At 35.8% G+C, this 21674-nt stretch overlaps 1 protein-coding gene across 2 annotated transcripts; it reads left to right on the top strand.

Moving 5' to 3' along the window:
• The first annotated feature begins 916 nt into the window (after nt 1-916).
• On the top strand, nt 917-21422 carry abcg4b (ATP binding cassette subfamily G member 4b). 2 transcript variants are annotated; one of them, NM_001111212.1, is given in 15 exon segments: nt 1003-1028; nt 3325-3580; nt 7495-7612; nt 8947-9079; nt 9197-9247; nt 9340-9485; nt 9580-9703; nt 9791-9905; nt 13170-13312; nt 13682-13780; nt 16054-16222; nt 16366-16466; nt 16590-16748; nt 20215-20333; nt 20413-21415. In NM_001111212.1, coding segments are annotated over 14 exon segments (1935 nt in total). In that variant the 5' UTR covers nt 1003-1028; nt 3325-3348; the 3' UTR covers nt 20639-21415.
• Nucleotides 21423-21674: the final 252 nt, after the last annotated feature.

The following is a 21674-nucleotide window of genomic DNA, read 5'->3' as shown; positions in this document are numbered from 1 at the left end:
TTCACACGTTTATATGACTAAATCATACATACAAATAAAGGCCTAAATGCAATGGTTGCTTCCACGTGATTTGCTGATGTGCCAGCTCTTGAGGTACCACTAGGTGTCATAAATTGTTATTAAAAAAATTTAAGTTTCATCCAAGACCAGACTTGATGGGTGAGAGTATAAAGAAGAAATAAATAACAATTTATAACACGCGCAATCTGATTAATATCCAGTTTAACTGATAACATGATGAAAATGTTTTATATCATATTTCTGTTATATCAGTTGACATGTATGCAGTGAAGGACTGTCTCAAGCTTAGACCCGTCCAGATGTCTTCTTAAGGAGGAACTACCTTTATTAGCGTTGTCTTTTTCTGGAAACTAGTTGTGGCTTGTTGTCATCGCGTCCACTCATCTTCACAGGAAATTACACACCGTGCTGCCCACTGAGCGCTATAATCTCACCTAGAATCAACAAACATGCATTTTTCATATTTGTGCGACACGCAGCTGAGTATCTATATAATAGAAAATTGTATGAGATGCAAGTTAAGTATAAACCAAAGACTAAATAACCTTAAACAAGAAAATATCAATGAATAAATAATTTCAGTACTGGGTTGTGTATGGAAGGGCATCCTCTGCGTTATGCCAAGACGGTTCATTCCGCTGTGGGAACCCCTGATAAATAAGGGATTAAGCGGGATGAAAATAAATTAATGAAAATAAACACATAAATAGGGTAATTTCTTTAAAGGTCAGAGAGTGCACGCTTCAAGCTTGCAGCTAGTGCACCACTACGTGCAGGTTTTTTTTTTTTTTTTTTTTTGCAGCATCACTGAATGGTCTGACGGCTTTTCTGTCCATCCCAGGTTTTGCGTCACACCTCGCCACCAAACTCTCTTTCAGGACTGGAGCTTTCATTCAGTTCTGTACAGGATTACAACTGACGCAGGACGTATTTGATATCTATTGTAAAAGGAGAAAAGTGACGCACATTTCAACTCTCAATATATTTCCCGTCGAGTGTGTGCCTGGGTAAGTGATTTTTCCCCCACATATTTTACAAATAGCTCTTTGTTGTTCATATTCAGAAGCAATACTGATTTTATAATTTGAGACTGGCTTTTTGTTCTATTATATCGGAATTAGAATTTGATAACCCTCAGAGATGTTTTATTTTTATTTGCTATTAATTCTTTATTTAATTAAAGCATCACATCTGTACATCATACCTTATCTGATTATGTAGCCTACTGTAGTATATGTGCATAGTATTAGGAGAGATAAAACTACTAATCCTTGTGGATTAGCCTACATACACAGCATAAAGACCACAAAACCAAATCTCTTGATTCTCAATGCTGGCTTGTTAAACTTTTTTCAGTACAAATATTTGTAACCCTTTTAAAGGGTGGCATATTTTAATATTAATTACATTTGGGCCTTATAACATAATTATAATTTCACCTTTTTAAAAAAGACTTTTAATTTTTGATTTACAGGCATCGTTTTAAAATAAATATATCAACATTTATGTGTAAAAGCATTGTTTCTTTCTGATAAATTTGGAGCCATAGTGTTTGCAGATCTTATATTTATATATAGGGCCTCTTTATTTGATGAAATGTATCGTTTGAAGTGTAGTCAAGTAAGAAATATTCACAAAAATACACACTAAATAATACTTTATATGAGTAGGCTGTAAGTTCCTGACAGTGGCTCTAGATTTTATGGAGGTGCATGTTATGTAACAATAACTCATACATTAAAATGCACAGAAACAGACTAAATGGTCGATGATTTGTGCTACAAATAAAAAAAAAAGGCCTTGGTCGCTTTAAGATTTGGATCCAATATGGACAAACACAACCACTGGGTTGAAACATGAAATTATTTTCAATTCATTTTTAATAATACAACACTTGTGTTTACCCATATTGCAATTAAATTTAGTTTGAAACAACTCAGAATGTTTTACCATGTTTCTGAAAGTTCTGATTGTTTCACTGATTAAAATGGGATCCAGCAGGATTTTCATTATACAGGCCTTTTCCACTCAGCACAGTTAGTCTTATGTGAACCACTCCTGCCTGTAGTGCTCTCTGTGGACTGAGCCAGGGATGTCTCTCTCTCTGACCTGGCTATTCACATTCTCTGATTTCGCTCTTCCTTTTGGTTCTGAACTCCTGGGACTTGCACCTAGAAAGTCAATTCAATGTGTCAGCACAATGCGGTCTCTCGGAGGAAACCAAATCCCAGCCTTTTACATAAGCTCCAAAATCTCAGCCAGATCAATATGACAGAGTAGGGGCCTCTCCTGAATGAGCAGGCAGTCTAAAGGGGTTTGCATTTCAAGAGGAAAGTACAGGAAGGCGCTCCCATTGGAGATTTTTTTTTTGACTCATATACTGTACACTCAGCGGTACACCTTAATATTACCGAGCTGGACTGCCTTTGGCCTTCAGAACTGCCCTAATCCTTCATGGCATAGATTCAACAAGGTACTGGAAATATTCCTCAGAGATTTTGGTCCATATTGACGTGATAGCATCATGCAGTTGCTGCAGATTTGTTGGCTGCACATCCATGATACAAATTTCCTGTTCCACCACATCCCATAGGGGCTTTATAGCATTGTTCTCTAGTGACTGTGGAGGCCATTTAAGTACAGTGAATTGGTAGTGCTGGAAGTAGCCATCAGAAGATGGTACCATCAGCCTGAACCGTTGATACAAGGCAGAATGGATCCATGCTTCCATGCTGTTGAACTTAAATTCTGACCCTACCACTCGAATGTCGCAGCAGAAGTTGAGATGACTCAGAACAGTTTAGCCATTCTCCTTTGACCTTTGCCATCAACACAGCATTTGCACCCACAGACCTGTCGCTCACTGTATATTTTCACTTTTTCGGACTATTCTCTGTAAACCTTAGAGTGGTTGTGTGTGAAAATCCCAGAAAATCAGCAGTTTCTGAAATACTCAGAATAGCCTGTGCACCAACAACCAAGGCACGTTGAAAATCATTTAAGTCACCTTTCTTGCCCCTTCTGATGCTCGATTTGAACTGCAGCAGATCGTCTTGACCATGTCTACATACCTAAATGCATTGAGTTGCTACCATGTGATTCGCTGATTAGAAATTTGCCTTAACTAGCAGTTGGACAGGTGTCCCTAATAAAGTGGCCAGTGAGTGCACTTTATTGACTATTAGCCACAATAAAATTAAAAGTAAAAGTGGATCAGAGTGTACTTTACATTACTTCTGATACAGTTGCAAATAAATGTCCTGTGCAACCCGTCCAAGGTCAAAGCGCCTATTTATTTAATAGTTTTAGGCTTTAGGCTTTTTTGGGATGGCAGAGAAGACGTCTGATCCTGGGTCAGTTAGTATCGGTATGGAGGAAAGCCTGTGTAATGGAGGATCCCAGCCGCAGGAAGCTCCACTGCTGACCCATCTAAAGAAGGTGGAGAACCACATCACAGAGGCGCAGCGCTTCTCTCACCTGCCCAAACGCACCACTGTGGAGCTGGAGTTCAAAGAGCTCTGCTACACCATCAGGGAAGGACCCTGGTGGAAGAAACAAGGTCAGTGGTGGTCACTTTACACATTCTAATCAATGTAACCATATATATTCTGTCCATCGATTGATATTGGTCATAATAAATTGTTCGTGACTTGTAGTTTTGAGCCTCATTTGTGTGAACAGACCTTGAGGATCATTGTAAAACGCAATCACCGTCTGTCTTCTATCACCACTATATACATTCAAGCCCCAAATTATTCACAACCATGGCAAATTCTGACTTAAAGTTACTTTTATTCAACCAGCAAGTATTTTTTGACTAGATATGACTCAGTCTTTTCTCAAAAGATTATAAGACGATGTACAAGAGGCATCATTGTGAAAATAATATATGGCTCAGCTTTTATTTACATTTAAACAAAAACTGTACGTCAGAATTTGCCAGGGGTATGAATAGTTTCTGGCTTGACAAAATATTTTTAGTGTTTTTAAATGACAAAAAAAATCTAAAGTTATTTATAGAAATCAAAAAATGAACTCAAAAATATATACAGCAGCTCAGATTAACAGAGAAATACCATCTGGAGAATAAAACTGAGCCTAAATGCTGATTACCCTTTGTCTTGATAAACCATTCTCCTGGTTGAAAATTTCAGTGGTACATTAAAATGATTCAGCTATATGCATGCTTAAATTATCAGATTTTGTTTACGATATTTGCATTTGAGAAGTTTAGCATTCAGGGGAGATTAAAATCGCATTAGGACAATGAAACAAAAGTAATGGAAACCTTTTCCTGTCAGACACTCAGATCTATTGATTTGCAGGTCACGTCATGAATGCTGGTGTCTCCTACCGATTACTGTTTTATCTGATGAAGCTGACACATGCACTTTCTAGTCTGCATGGGACAAAGATAGCAGTTAGTTTATTACTCTCTACGGCTACATCTGACATCAGTAAAGAGACCAACATTTCCATTAGAAATTGGCTCCTGACATCATTTTAAAGGGATAGTTTGCCCAAAAATAATAATTTCCTCACTTTACTTATTTTACTTAGTAGTTCCATGCCTTTATGAGTTCCTTTCTTCTGTTGAACACAAAGGAAGATATTTTGAAGAAGGCTGAAAACCAGTAAACACTGATATTCATAGTAAAAACAAATAATATGAAAGTTAATAGTTACAGGTTTCCAAAATTATTCAAAATATTTTTTTGTGTGTTTAACAGAAGAAAGGAAGTCAAAAAGGTTTGGAGCAAGTGAAGGGTGTGATCACAGAAATTTCAGTTGTGGCTGAGCTGCCTTTTTGTCTTTTTGAGCTTCTGAGCTGCTTATGCCTTGGTATTTATTCTTATATATTTTATAATAATAATAATAATAATAATAATAATAATTATTATTATTATTATTATTATTATTATTATTATTATATACACTGTAAAACCCAACAGTCAACTTTATCAAATGAAATTAGTGTAGTTAACCCAAAACTGACTAAAAGTTAATTCTACTCATTTGAAAAGAGTTTTTAAGAGTTTTCCTTACTTAAACTTAGATGGAGTAAGTTCACAGATTACTTTTTTTCTAGCTCAAATGGTTTGTTGGAATCAGTTTCCTCAAATGGTTTGAGTTGCCTTAACTTATTGGGTTTTTACCTTACTCAATTGGTTTGAGTTCTCTTCATTACTTGGGTTTTACTGTGCTCAAATTACTTCGTTTACTCAAATGTACTGTGCTACATGTCAGTGTGCTTAAAGGGTTACTTCAGCCAACAATTCTCTCTCTCTCGTGTAATTTCATCGCCTGAGACCTTTGTTCATCTTCAAAACACAAGCCAGGACCAGAAAAGCACCCAAAATTAGTTCAAATGTTCCATGTGACTTCAGTGGCTCAACTTTAATCATATGAAACCCAATGCACTCTCACATTCACACTCATACACTATGAGTGACCAATTTAGCTTATTTAATTCACCTACACCGCATCTCTTTGGACTGTAGGGGAAACTGGAGCACCCGGAGGAAACCCAGGTAAACATAAGGAAAACATAAGGAAAACAAGTTCCACACAGAAATGGCAACTGACCCAGCCGGATATTGACCCAGCGACCTTCTTGCTGTAAGGCGCCAGTGCTAACCACTGAGCCACAGCATTTTCATCCCCTGAGACCTTTGTTCATCGTCAAATCACAAGCCAGGACCAGAAAAGCTCCCAAAATTTGTTCAATCGTTCCAAGTGACTTCAGTGGCTCAAGTTCTATCATATGAAAATCAAAAAACACTTTTGTGCACCAAAAAATCGGTAAAAACAACTTTTTTCGCCATTTACTACAGGCAATACAATGCTTATGTGTTATACTGCTGACTCTTATGGCAATACACCAAATTGCCTGTCGTAAACATGCAAACACTGATGACCTGACATGGGGAGAAGATATAGGCAAACATATTTGTGTATTTACCATTTATTTTTGGGTACGCACAAAATTTTAGTTGAACCACTGGAGTTAGTGGTTCATTTTCTGGACTCTGGATGTCATGGGACCATAATTATGGATGACAAGAGAGCTCTAGTATTTCATCTAAAATATTTCAATTTGTGTTGTGGAGATGAACAAATGTATCAGTGGATTGGAATGACATGAGGGTGAGAATAACAAAATTTTCATTTTTGTATGAACTAACCCTTTAAGGAAATTACCACCAGGTGCCAGACTAACACTAATAACTGAGGTATCTCAAACTCATTTAGATCAATATCTTTTTCAAATATAATATTAAGGTTTCTTATGGACTTCAGAACATATGAAACATTCTTCCAAAAACGTACATTTTCACTAATAAAAAATGTGACAGGGACTTAAGCTTGTTGTAAAAAGCATACAGTTCAATAATAGAAGGCTTCCTTGATCACTGTCTGCTTCTCCTCTCAAATGACGTCACTTCTGAGTCATAGCCTTAAAGTGTATTGCACACATTTTATGGTGTATAATATAATATAATATAATATAATATAATATAATATAATATAATATAATATAATATAATATAATATAATATAATATAATATAATACAATAAAGGAATATTAATATAGGAAATTGTAGGTTGTTGTCTAATTTTGATCTACACTGTAGCTATATGACTCATCATTGACTCAAATGATTAATTCAGTAGTTTCATTCAAACAGATTCATTCTGAAAGGAAACACTACAATGTTTTGCAACAGTTTTTTTGTTTGACTATTTTCTTTGGCAAAACAGAAAAAAAGACATTTTACACATTACACAGTATTGTGTATTAAATGTAGCTCGCTTAATAATACGTTTGTGCTTTCGGAAGTATTGTTCAGTTCACTCTATATGAATAGTGACGTATGCAATAATGTCAGCTTATACATTGTTAAAACAATATCAACACCTAATGTAATAATGAAGGAAATAATTGTAATTTGAACATGTTTCATTGTGCCACCAATGATAAAATTATATAATTTCTGCATGTATGAGAATAATTCACTGGATAAAGAACATGGTTTTCTTGAGATTTGACTGTGAGAACAGCTTTTGGGCTGAAAGGTTTCTAATTAGGGCACTTACTTTGAAATACAGTAAGTCGCGCTTTGACAGTCCTGGGAGTGTGTGCTTTTTTATATAGATTTTAACTATAGCAGAATGACATAGTTTTTTTCTGTCTTTCTGATATCTTGGTGGACTCGCAGAAAGGTCATTGAGCAGACTTGTCCAGAGAGGTTTAATTAGCCACTGTACTTAAAGGTTTTGGAGCCTAATTCTCTCATCACCTTTATCACTTGCTTTCTCACATTTCTTAGCTTTTGAGAAAGTATTTAGTACAGTCATGAGGTTCAGGGATTAATGCATACTGCTTATTTGAAGAGATTAACTACCAGTGGACCATTTGTTTCAAAGGAGAACCATATGAGGCCAAGCATGCTTTTTTTTTGTCTTTGCAGGTTACAAGGCTTTGCTTAAGTGTCTATCTGGGAAGTTCAGCAGTCGGGAACTCATTGGCATTATGGGTCCTTCTGGGGCTGGAAAGTCTACACTGATGAACATCCTGGCAGGGTACAGGTGAGGGTAATAATAACAGTAATAATATTTATAGATTCATTAATTTTCCTTTGAGTTAGTCCCTTTATTTATCAGGGGCGAAATGAAAAATTCTACTATACTAATACTAAAAAAAGTCCCTGGCGTCTGATCAATATCTTTTATTACAATTGGCTAGCTTAATCTATTTACTTCCGGGAGGGGGTAGAAATCATGGGCTGTGCAATTTACTTTCAGAGGGAAGTTGAAATTGGGGAGCACGTAATTAGAGCTGTAAAGCTTAACTTTTTGATTGTAGGTGAAAAATCGAATCTGTTGGAGACATCCAATAGATAATTAGGTACCCAAAATGTCCACAGAGAGGGGGTGATCACCAGAATGGGGAAGTCCCAGAGTAAAATGAGAAAATATGATACACCGGCGTTTTGGGATATGAAAAAACTGTCTTTATGCTGTTTTCATCTGTTTTTATATTTATTGATTTCATTTTATTTAAACTTGTCTCTGTCATTCCTGTTTATGTAAAGCACTTTGAATTGCCACAGTGTATGAAATGTGCTATATAATTAAACTTGCCTTGCCTTAAATTTAATTACCAGTTATTAAATGAATTAGCATTACAATAAAATAAACACATGTAAACATAAATAAATGATAAATTATTCATTCATTCATTATCTTTTTGGCTTAGTCCCTTTATTAATCTGGGGTTGCCACAGCGGAATGAACCGCCAACTTATCCAGCATATTTTTTACGCAGCGGATGCCCTTTCAACTGCATCAATACACATTCATTTACACACATACACAACAGACAATATAGCCTACCCAATTTACCTGTACCGCATGTCTTTGGACTTGTGGGGGAAACTGGAGCACCCAGAGGAAACCCACGCGAACACAGGGAGAACATGCAAACTCCACACAGAAACGCCAACGGACCCAACCGAGGCTTGAGTTAGCGACTGTCTTGCTGTGAGGCGAACATGCTACCAACTGTGCCACCGTGCAGCAATTGCAAATTTAGATTAAATTGAAAAATAAATTGTTCTTTGATCAAATTTAATATAAAGAAAATTTAAATAAATTATCACTTTCTACATTTAACAAAAAAATTAAATCGTAAAAATAGATATAGTATAGGAAAAATAGATATAGTAGAATATAGTAATGCATTAAAATAATTACACTAAAAAAGGATAAATTAAATTCAGTTCAAATTTTAATCACAAATGTAATCTAAAATAAATTTTAAAATAGTTTTCTCAATAATATTTAATATTAAATATAAACTAAATTAAATCTATCTTGATTCAAATCTTGAACATTTAAAAATCTTGTTATGTGCTTTATAGGGAAACAGGGATGACTGGACAGATCCTAGTAAATGGAAAGCTCCGAGACCCCCGAACCTTTCGTAAAATGTCCTGTTACATTATGCAAGAAGACAAATTGCTGCCTCACTTGTCAGTTCAAGAAGCAATGATGGTGAGTCTCCAGGGTGAATAATGTGGTAAAGGATGCCCCCTAGTGCTGATTTGATGCTAATGCTTATAATACAGTCACATGCAAAAGAAAATGACTGATTTCTCCACTGTTTGTAAGGTATCAGCCAACCTGAAGCTGAATGAAAGCTCAGAGGTGAAAAAAGAGCTGGTAGGTGAAGCTTATCTCCTTGGAAGCTGCACCGGTATGCTTGCTTGCCTTTAAAATTCAGCTCCTTCCTTTGTGTTTATGCTGACCTGTAGATAAAAGAAATCCTGACAGCACTGGGACTTCATGAATGTGTCCACACTCGTACCGTGTCTCTGTCTGGTGGTCAGTGTAAGAGACTGGCTATTGCCCTTGAGCTAGTAAACAACCCTCCAGTCATGTTCTTTGATGAACCCACTAGGTAATGATACACTCAGACATGCATAAAACAGCATTATTTAGATGCTTGTGACATTAAAAGCTGTACTGCAGGAATTGTTCGTTTTGTATTTCAGTGGTTTGGATAGTGCCTCCTGTTTCCAGGTAGTGTCATTGATGAAGTCTTTGGCACAAGGAGGCCGGACCATCATTTGCACCATTCACCAGCCCAGTGCCAAACTCTTTGAGATGTTTGATAAGGTAAATAAAAAGGCATGTGCAAGTCTTCATTTTCAGAAGCTGAAAGCTTTTTGGATCATCTTTTTTGTTTCTTGGTTTGCTTTACAGCTCTATATTTTAAGCCAAGGCCAATGTATATACAAAGGAAGTGTCCCATACCTGATTCCTTACTTGAGAGGACTGGGTCTTCACTGCCCCACATACCACAATCCCGCAGATTTCAGTAAGTTAGTCATTCAAATAAAGTGGCCACTTTATTAGGTACACCTAATTGATACTCTGTTTTGCCTTAAGAACTGCTTTAATTTTTCATTGAATTGATTTCTCAGGTATTTTGGTCAATATTGATGTGATGGCATCATGCAGTTGCTTAAGACCAATACAAATCCATAAAATCGTCTGTAACAAAGATGCTCTATTGGTATTTCTTATTGCTCAGATTATAGCCAGCAGCTAGCTCTCTGCAAGTCTCCAGTGTTGCCCAAGTCTGTCAGTGAGGCCAGCAGAGGTTAACCTGCGCTATGTATGGGTCTCAACGCCCCAGTATAGTGAAGGGGACACTATACTGTCAGTGAGCACCGTCTTTCAGAAATAAAAATTAAACCAAGGTTTTGACTTTCTGCGGTCGTTAAAAATCTCAGGATATCGTTCAAAAAAAGTTGGGGTGTGTTCCTGGTATCCTGGCCAAATTTGCCCTCTGGCCTCATGCTGGTATACATCAAGCTGGTCTGAGGTTTGGTGGAATATGGCTGCCGTCACGTTATCCAGGTGGATGCTGCAGACTGGTGGTGAAGAAAAACTAAATAAATTTCCCTAAAATAATACACTTTAAGTACACAGAAAAGCACTTTATAAATGTGGGTAATTACTATTGTCATTTTTAAGAAACCAGTTAGATATTATATGAGCTTTATAAGATGGCACATTATCCTGCCAAAAGTAGCCATCACAAGATGTACACAGTGGTCATAAAAAAAGACATGGTCATTGATAATACTCAGGTTGGGTCTGGGCTGAGAGTGCTTTTCCACTGCATGTTATGGCGCAATTTAGTTCAGGATGGTTAACTTTTGGGGGCTCTTCTGCTGTGTTCCTTACCAAGTACCTGGTACTTCTTAGTTCCACCTTGGTGGATGTGACAATTTGGCCTGTCACAATATCTATTTTTTCATTCATTCATTTTCTTGTCGGCTTAGTCCCTTTATTAATCCGGGGTTGCCACAGCGGAATGAACCGCCAACTTATCCAGCAAGTTTTTACGCAGCAAATGCCCTTCCAGCCGCAACCCATCTCTGGGAAACATCCACACACACATTCACACACACACACTCATACACCACGGACAATTTAGCCTATCCAATTCACCTGTACCGCATGTCTTTGGATTGTGCGGGAAACCGGAGCACCCGGCGGAAACCCACGTGAACGCTGGGAGAAGATGCAAACTCCATACAGAAACGCCAACTGAGCCGAGGCACGAACCAGCGACCCAGCAACCTTCTTGCTGTGAGGCGACAGCATACTGCGCCACTGCTTCGCCCCATATCTATTTTTTGTTGTACAATATTGTGCACTAAAATCTATTGCGATAAACAATATTATTGTTATTTTAAGAACATTTTATCCCACTCATTATGTAATCCCAGAATGACAATATAGTAGCATCTTATGTAACATTTCGAATGAGAGTCAGAGAGGATCCAAATGCAAGTGACAATGTTTACTAGAATCTGACAATAAAACAAATAGTGCCAGGCTAGATGAACGCAGAACACAGGACAGGAACAGAACGAGGAAACCAGATCCAGACAAACTCCTCAGGGCCTGAGCACAGACAGCACAAACATAAGTGATAGTAACGAACTGACACAGACACACAAAAGCGTTGCACAGATAAAGGCACCACGATGAGCCTCAGCTGGCGAACTAATCAGACCAACTGAGTGACGTCATAACACGTTAGCATAACAAATCCACATGGACAACCAAAACAAAACAAACCCACGTGATCAAACATACACTCCGGAGAAGCGCACAAACCTGCAACCGTGACATCTCATTGCAAGTTCACTCTTCCAAAGAAGACATAATATTTTATATATATATATTTTTAAAGATTTATTTTTGACCTTTATTAGATAGGACCGTTATGAGACAGGAAGCAAAGTGGGAGAGAGAGAGAGGGGGTAGGGAAATGTTGTCAAGCCGGGATTTGAACTCACAACACACTGATGTGCTATTGCACCATATGTCAGCACACATAACCACTAGGCTATTGCACCAACATAATATTTCGTTTTTTAAGAAAATCTAATTGAATTATATTTATTTTATTAGGCATTGCAATCAGAATTTAAAAATATCTATCCTAGATAAATATTCATAAAAGTTAATTAAAAAAGCAAGATAAAATGTAATAGAGGCTTTGATATCTGCTGCCAGATCTATTTTTAGTTGTCAGACACCCACATGAAAATATACTAAAGTCCTTTATAGTAGATATTATTGTTTTTTTTCAACCAAAATTACACTGACACCTTTAATAGAAATAGAGACAAATCAGTGCAATCAGCTAAAATGATGCTAGAATTGATGCTAGACCTCACCAAGAATGATTGAGGTCATGACCATGTGTTGTCTGATAAGTCGATTTATCGTCACAGTACTTGTGACCACTACCAAAAACATGATGTATACACCAAGAGAATCACTAAAGTTTGAAAGCTATTACTAGTAGCCTTCTTGTGTTGGCCATTCTGTTCTCTGTATACTGTTCCCTGCTTCCTGTTAAATTTCTGGTCTTTCTCCATACTGTTCTTGAAGGCAAACACACAATAAAATGTTTAGAGGAATAAAGTGGACTGACAGCATAGTAAAACATGTCTCTCATGTGACACTGACACTGTGCACTCACAGTATGCTCTAGGGGCAAACATTTTTCACCCTGCATGAGCATGCCTGGACTGTTTAAACAAGACAGGATGGATCAATGCTTTTGTGTTGTTTATTCCAAATTAAAATCTTAGTTCCAAACTTTTTAGCATAAATTTCATAATGGATGTGTTGTGTGTTTAGAGTTGTTCAGGTTGTAACTGGTGGTTATTTGAGTTACTGCTGCCTTTCTATCAGCATGAGTCTATTCTTTCTCCTCTGACTAGTCACATCAACAAAGAGCTCTCATTGATTATTTACTCTTTTCTCACTATTATCTGTTAACCCTAGAGCTGCTTGTGTGAAAATCCCAGTACATCAGCAGTTTCTGAAATGCACGGCCTACTCATATTGACAACGACAACCATGCAACATTCTTAAACCAGCTTTCTTCCTCATTCTGTTGCTCAGTTTGAAATTCTGCAGATTATCTTGACCACCTACATGGCTAAATACACAGAGTAGCTGTCATGTGATTGGCTAATTAGATATACATGCATGTTTCTATTGTATACATGCCATAAGCATCATGCAATCTCTTCTGTTTTGTGTCCAGTCATTGAAGTAGCCTCAGGAGAGTACGGAGACTTAAACCCAGTCTTGTTTGAGGCTGTTCAGGGTGGCATGTGTGCTCTGGAGGAAAAGTGCAACTGTATCGACAAAACCACCGTAACCTCATGCGCTGCAAAATGTGTCAAAGTGAGTGATGCTATTCTCAGTATTAGCCAAGATAGCATGTTATGCTTACGTGCAGAAACTGTGGTCAGGATGTTTGCTACACAAACTCGCCTACTGTGTTCTAAAGCTTCTTTCATAAGCCCCTATATGGGTTTCAACTATATAACAGTTTTTTTAATTCATGTTTTGATGAGAGCTGTCTCCCAAAGATACGATTACGTATTAGATAATTGAAAGCCTGTTCTTGGCAGAAGAGTACATGAACTGTCACTGACACCTGCTTTAAATAGTAAAAGCTGTCTATTGCAGACGATCCATGCTTTAGGATAACCTTTTATATTTATCTATTTTTCAGTTACTAATTTTGCTTTTCTCCATTTGCTTTTACAGGACCCGGGGCATGTTGAGAGTCATACGTTTGCGACAAGCTCTCTGACTCAGTTCTGCATTCTTTTCAAAAGAACATTCATTACAATATGCAGAGACCAGGTACAGTGTTGTCTCAGTCTTATACATTAGCTTAAGCTTTATGGACAGGAAGACATAATGCTGCCTTACAAATCGACATACCAAAAAAAACATTCATTTATTTGTTTCTATTTTTGTTTAATGTAATATACATTTTTTACTAGTAACCAAACCATTTTTACAAACTAGGTATTAAATTAGTAAGAAAGTGCTTAGAGGTCTGTAGAATTGAACTATGTAAAATGGTAATAGATGAAATGTATTTAAATATGTGAACATTAAATTTCAAGGTATATACATGTTGAGTATAAATAACATCAAAAAGTAATATTAAGTATTATTCTTATAATGTTTTAAATTTTTAATTGTTAAATATTGTATAAAACTATATTATCATTATTTTATTATTTACAAAAATAATAAGGCAACGCGGTAGCGCAGTAGGTAGTGCTGTCGCCTCACAGCAAGAAGGTTGCTGGTTCGAGCCTCGGTTGGGTCAGTTGACATTTCTGTGTGGAGTTTGCATGTTCTCCCCGCATTTGCGTGGGTTTTCCTCCGGGTGCTCCGGTTTCCCCCACAGTCCAAAGGCATGCGGTACAGGTGAATTAGGTAGGCTAAATTGTCCGAGGTGAATGAGTGTGTATAGATGTTTCCCAGAGATGGGTTGCAGCTACAAGGGCATCTGCTGCATAAACCATGGGCTGGATAAGTTGGCTGTATATTTTGCTCTGGTGACCTCAGAATAATGAAGGGACTAAGCCAAAAAGAAAATGAATAAATAAATGAACAAAAATAATAATAATAAAAAATAAAAGTGATATCACAAGGGTATCACAGTAAATATGTGAATTAAATGTCAAAGAAAACATTACATAACGTTTAAAACAACAACAGGTAACATAAGAGCAAATTGCTAAATAAACAAAAATAATATAAGCGGTGTGTAAGTCAAAGGAAGTCAAATGAAAAAGGTCCTCCAAAGCAGTTTCTCTTATGCATATTTGCAGTTGCTTAAATAGGCCATAAGATTAGCCACACCTGCTCGTAATGATTCACCTATTAAGAAAAGAAAGCAAAAGCCAAGAAACAGAACAAACCAATCATAAACCCATAATAATATGAATACAAATCTGATCTTTAATTTGTATTTTATATTGGTTTCACTTCAGGGGATTGGTTGGGCCATTCTACACCTTGATTTTCTGTCTCTAAAAGCATCTGAAAGTTTAGTTAACTGTGTTTTGGATGTTTGTCTTGCTGAAATTTGCTGAAATTTTTACCATCCTGCTAATGGAGATGTTGGACTGAAGTCGCTTACAATTCATTTACAATGACGAAGAACCAAAGGTTGCTGAATAACTACTAAAAGATTTTAGTTGTTAATTACTATAATAATTAAAAACTAGATAATAGTTTTAATAACTCATTTCTAATAACAGATTAATTTTATCTTTGACATGATGACAGTAAATAATATTTGACAAGATATTTTTCAAGACACATTCATACAGCTTAAAATGCCATTTAAAGGCTTAATTAGGTTAATTAGGTTAACTAGGCAGGTTAGGGTCATTAGGCAATTTATAGCATAATGATGGTTTGTTCTGTAGACTATCAATAAAATATAGCTTAAAGGGGCTAATCATTTTGTCCCTAAATTGGTTTTTAAAAAATTAAAAACTGCTTTTATTCTAGCCGAAATAAAACAAATAAGACATTCTCCAGAAGAAAAAATATTATCAGACATACTGTGAAAATGTCCTTGCTCTGTTAAACATCATTTAAGAAATATTTAATAAAAAGAAAAAAAATTAAAAGAAGAGCTAATAATTCTGACTTTAACTGTATATGTGCCTTATAATTCAGCAAATAACCAGTAATTGAGTTTTCTCAATTTAAGTAGGTCTTTAAAATTTCATCAAAACAGAAACAAATTTTTAAATGTTAACAGATGTATTTAGGTCACACATTACTGAAAACTGTAACATGAATAATAATTTGTATTAGCACGTGGAAACTGGTTGTTTTGTATTTTTCTATGAAAAATATCAAATAAAATATTTACTGTCATCATGGCAAAGATAAAATAAATCAGTTATTAGAAATTAGTTATTAAAACTATTATGTTTAGAAATGTGTTGAAAACATCTTCTCTCCATTAAACAAATTGGGGAAAAAAATAAGCAGGGGGCTAATAATTCTGACTTCAACTGTATATATGTATAGCTACTTCATTTTTACTGTTTGCAATAATGCCAACTGAACATGTTTTTATTTTTATTTTTGTCATATAGGTTTTGACACATCTGCGGCTAATGTCGCATATCTCCATTGGAGTGCTGATAGGCCTTCTATACCTCAATATTGGCAATGATGCCAGCAAAGTCTTCAACAACACTGGCTTCCTCTTCTTCTCAATGCTCTTTCTCATGTTTGGAGCACTGATGCCTACAGTTCTTACTTGTAAGTTGGTGAAGAAACACATCACAGGCACATTTCACTACCAACCCATTGCAGCATTTCAATTTTGGGTCTAACATCACGTCCAACATTCACTCAGGGGAAGTGAAAATGGTTTTTGCTGTAATTTTCTGTCCTGCTTTCAGTTCCCCTAGAGATGGCTGTGTTTCTAAGGGAACACCTGAACTACTGGTACAGCCTAAAGGCTTACTATCTAGCAAAGACAATGGCTGACATTCCCTTCCAGGTGAGCGAATGCCTGTCTGAGCCATATCGACACCATTTTATGCTTGATATGAGCTGAGCATACTGTAGCGAATGTTTAATGCAATGTTAATCAGGGCCCTTTATAACAATGGCTCTTCCACAGGTCCTCTGTCCCATTATGTATTGCAGTATTGTGTACTGGATGACTGAACAGCCTCCAGAGGCAAGCCGCTACTTGTTGTTTTTGGCTTTGTCGATCTGTACAGCTTTAGTAGCCCAGTCTCTAGGGCTCCTAGTCGGTGCTGCCTCCACATCTCTTCAGGTACAGCTACTGTGTCACTCTTTGGCCCCCAGGGCTCCAGGCTACACAAAAACATTTACAACCATTTAAAATCTAGTGTCCATTTGCATTTTTGTCATGTTAAGACCAAATTTATATGTTTTTTTTCTGCGTACGTTTTACATGACATCATTTGGTTTCAGTAGAACCAAACAGACCACGATAATATAAAGGGGGTTATAAAATACATCCAAGTTTAAATAATTAACAAAGACGTTATCCTGATCTTAACTTTTTGAGTAAATAATGCAAATACAGGACAAAGATTGTATTTTCAAAAATGCTATTATATTAAGCATATTTTGAAAGGTTACACTGTATTTTCTTTACATGTTTTTACTTACGCCAGTGCTTTGGTCCCACAAGTCCCCATTATTCAGAAATAGTTTTTAACTATCTAGGCCCAAAATCTAATGCATTAAGAGTGTGTTCGAATACACTTTTGATATTTTAAGGATGAAAAAATATTATTTGCGCCATGGCACATGGTCTAACAGGGTTGTGATTAATCTCCTAATGAGTTATGGGTTTGTTTTGAGCATAATGTGCAATAAATCAATCAGAGTCTCATCTCCCATTCGCTTTAAGAGTCAGTTGTTTCGCGCCTAAGTGCATTTGCTATTTACATAGCAGACTTGACAAACTAAATGCTTCACTAGCGGGAAAACAGTTAAACAGACCATCTGCGCGAGGATAAAGAATGAGCTTCCTCCATTCGGCCTCTTTACATTTTCTTGAGATTACTCTTACTCTTTTCTTCACTACTTTACTTTTGTGAAAACTGTGTTGTACGCACTCCACTGAAGATATCCATTAGCCTAAATATTTAATTTAATTTGTTAAAAAATATAAAATATTAAATATAAAATATTTCTTAATTAAGTTCTAATTTCCATCAAATGAATAAATGAACAATAATAAAAAAGTGTGGTCAAAAACTTATATCCAAACCAGTGGTCATCAAGCTTGTTCCTGGAAGGCCGGTGTCCTGGAGATTTTAGCTCCAACCCTAATCAAACACACCTTAACAAGTTAATCAAGGTCTTTCTAGGTATACTTGAAACATCCAGGCAGATGTGTTGAGGCAAGTTGGAGTTAAATCCTGCAGGGACACCGGCCCTCCAGGACCGAGATTGGTGACCCCTGATCCAAACCCACGTCCTGTTCTTATGCCCCATATAGTGATGCATACGTCTCCAAAACGTGACAGGAGGACAAATCTAAACTTGTTTTTAATGAAACAAATATAAATACGCATATAATAAATAATGCTGCTAATAATAATAATAACATTATAATAAAAATGCAAATTGTCATGAATAAAAAAGCAATTGTAACATTTTAATCCTTCATTATTTTCATATGTAAAGATATTTGTGTTTTGCTCTACATCCTGTGCGTATTAGGGATTTGCTATTCAAATAACGTGGTGCAAAACGTAAAAATTAGGGTTGCGCTGGCCTGAAAATAGCAAAAAAATGCACCAAGTACGTCTTGCACCTCGCTTTATTACACCGTGTGTATGATAGGGCACCAAAACTATTTGCCAAAAAAAATTTTGTTACCTGAAAAAAATGTACTTAAAGGAAACAACAATCACCGAAAAGCTAACTGAAATAAAATAATAATTTAGCAAAGATAAATAATTATTTTCAGAATAATAAGCACTCATTCTGTGGCGTAATATCTGACATGTGGCTGTCTGGAAAAGTACCTAAATCTATCAACATATGTATAATGTATAATATTATTACGTTTGTTTTTTATTTGCTAAAACATGTAAACTAGGCATGTTTTGATACGGTATGATGGTTGATATTAAAGGGGACCTATTATGCAAAAATCACTGTCCAAAGGAGTTTAAACCCAGTTGTGTGGCAACAGTGTGTGAATATAACCAGTTTCTAATATTACAATTTTAATCATTACATTTTGTTGACAATAAATATATATGTATATATATATATATATATATATATATATATATATATATATATATATATATATATATATATATATATATATATATATATATATATATATATATATATAAATTAAACTTGATTAAAAACAGTCTGCAGAAACACTTTAATTGATTGACATTCTCTTATTAGCATAATCAGCCCTGAGTGAGAAGATAATGTTATCAACTAACAGAACTATAAATGTGGACTTTTAGGATGCTCAAATGTACACCAGAACCTCCATAGACTGCCTTTTTCAAAGGACACTTCATTTCACAATTTTAAGTTTTCACAGTGATAACGTCATTCCTGTTTTGAATCAGATGCTATGCTAATGCACAGGCGTTTGTAAAGAGCACAATCTTATTTATATTTCAGAGAGTTATAAAACATTATTTGTTGGGGTAGATAACTTCACATACACACTCTAGGGACATAAGACAACTATTGAGTCAATGAATGATGACTTTACAAAATTGTCATCATTCATTCATCTTCTTCACGGCTTAGTCCCTTTTATAAGAGCCATAAGTTCATTGTTTGATTTATGTTAAATTAATAATAATGTATAAAGCAAACTTGAAAATATTTTACTAAAAGTAATTTAATTTTTTATATAAAGCATACGCTAATGTCACTTCCGGGAAAAAAGAAGTGTCATGGAGATGGAAGCAAGACCAAGTTTTTGACCGTGTAATATAGTTCAGTTAAGTTGTTATTAAACGTGTTCGAAATGACATCACTGGGCTGTCTTATGTTACCCGCGTTCAAATCCTGCAAATTCAAAGAGAGAAACAAAACAAGAAGAGACGAATTGATGGCACATATACCTTTATTTATCTGGGATCGAAATTCCGGAATAAACTGCCAACTTATCCAACATCTGTTTCATGCAGCGGATCACTAGGAAACACTCATACACTCTCAAGCACACACATACACTACGGGCAATTTAGTTTACTCAATTCACCTACAGCAAATGTCTTTGGTTTTGGAGGAAACCCGAACACCCATGCCAACACGGGAAGAACATGCAAACTCCACACAGAAATGCCAACTGACCCAGCTGAGGCTCGAACCAGCGACCTTCTTGCTGTAAGGCAATAGTGCTACTCACTTCGCCACCATGACGCCTGAATTTGTCATAATTTTTACTTTAATTCAATGGATTTGTATATTTTTTTGAGTTTTGTGTTTGTTCAAACGATTATTTTATATATTACTAAGCTGTGCAAACACAAATCATTGCTCTAGTCGAAACTAAGTGTGTTAAGCTAGATCTACTCAAATTTAATCTGAAACCTACAAAAAGTGATCACAAAATAAAAATGAACTAAACAAACAAAACCAATAATGAAAGGAACACAAAGTAATTTTACCTCTAAATGTAATTTTTCGGTCTGGAGCCCTGCTTTGGTTTCTAATAACATTTTGAAAGGTCTTGGAATTGACTACTTCTTGAATACTTTGTATCTTCTTCACAGGTGGCCACATTTGTAGGTCCAGTTACAGGTATTCCAGTCCTTCTCTTCTCTGGTTTCTTTGTAAACTTCGACACCATTCCAGAATACCTACAATGGAGTTCTTATGTGTCTTATGTCAGGTAAGCTCTTTGTGTCTTATTCTGTGTGTTTTCACCATGCAGTATCATTTTCATGTTTGTATTGATGTGTTTATGACAGATACGGATTTGAGGGGGTGATTTTGTCCATTTATGGGATGAACCGAACCGAGCTCGAGTGTCCAGGGAGGGTCTGCAAGTTTCAAAGACCTGAGGAAGTTCTGCAGTTGTTGGATGTAGAAGATGCCAAGCTCTACATGGACTTCATCGTACTGGGGATTTTCTTCGTCATCCTACGACTCGCCACATATGTGGTTCTTCGGTACAAAATCAAGTCAGAGCGATAATGTTCAAGCCTTGTGGGCTGATTTCAGACTACAGTAATAACCATTTCCAAAGGTGTCATTCTCTGCTCAGGAAGGTCAGATTGATTTGATTTATTTGATCATTTTGGTGTACTGGTTTTTGTTTTTCATTTGGGTGAAATTAATCAATTGGTTGTCGATGTAATTGGCTTTAAAAATTGGAATATGTATTTTTTTATGTGTTTTAATGTTACTGATGCAGTACCATCATGTGTCAAAAGAACTAAATCTGTTTTATGCAGGGATGAAATTAAAAATAAACTTGATACTAAATGTAAATTTGCAAATGATCATTTACTGAACTTTTTAGTGTTCATTGTGGCAACTCATTTAACTCACACTAACACTGGTGTTTTCACTTGAACACTTATTAGAGTAAATTTTATGTTTGTTTTTTTCAGTTTCAGACATCATGAACATATTTTAGCCTTAGATGAGGATGTTTACATTTTATTGCACAAGTCAGAAAATGGTTTTAATTCAAACCAGAAGACTGCAAAGGTTCACACCGTGCCTGTGTTTCTATTAAACCATTTGTTCAAACTTTTTGTACAGTAGATTTTATAATAGTTTTCTTTTTTTAATTATTAGCATTTTTGTCTACAGATTGTATGTAACACCCTGGTGCTACAATTAATGTATTAAAAAACAAGTTGTAATTTTTTTAGAGAAACATATGTATATCAGAAATGTACTACATAACAGCACTCTGCCAAATGACCTGTATAGTGTGTTTGGAAATAAAATGTTTGAGATCTACCATGAAGCGTTTCTCTTATTTTTGAGTTTTAGTTCCCACATGGAAAAAAAAACCCTAAATAAACATATGTTTTATTGTAGGTTTTGATATAGGTTTTTAATATACAGTTGAAGTCAGAATTATTAGTCCCCTTTTTAATTTTCTTATTTTTTAAAAATATTTCCCAAATCATATTTAACAGAGCAAGGAAATTTTGACAGTATGTCTGATAATATTTTTCTTCTGGAGTCTTATTTGTTTTTATTTCGGCTACAATAA

Source organism: Danio rerio, chromosome 15 (genome assembly GCF_052040795.2).
Source record: "Danio rerio strain M-AB ecotype USA chromosome 15, GRCz13ab, whole genome shotgun sequence".
NCBI lineage: Eukaryota > Metazoa > Chordata > Actinopteri > Cypriniformes > Danionidae > Danio > Danio rerio.
Note: the sequence above shows the minus strand (reverse complement) of the source record. Positions and strands in the feature narration are given on the sequence as shown.

What these genes read in the sequence shown, in the direction of transcription:
- abcg4b (XM_087283390.1), top strand. Translation starts at nt 3,349, where the DNA reads ATGGCAGAGAAGACGTCTGATCCTGGGTCAGTTAGTATCGGTATGGAG. An exon ending in TTCTTTGATGAACCCACTAG is followed by an intron (nt 9,486 to 9,579) that starts GTAATGATACAC and finishes TTTGTATTTCAG; the next exon opens with TGGTTTGGATAGTGCCTCCT. An exon ending in GATGCCTACAGTTCTTACTT is followed by an intron (nt 16,223 to 16,365) that starts GTAAGTTGGTGA and finishes TCCTGCTTTCAG; the next exon opens with TTCCCCTAGAGATGGCTGTG.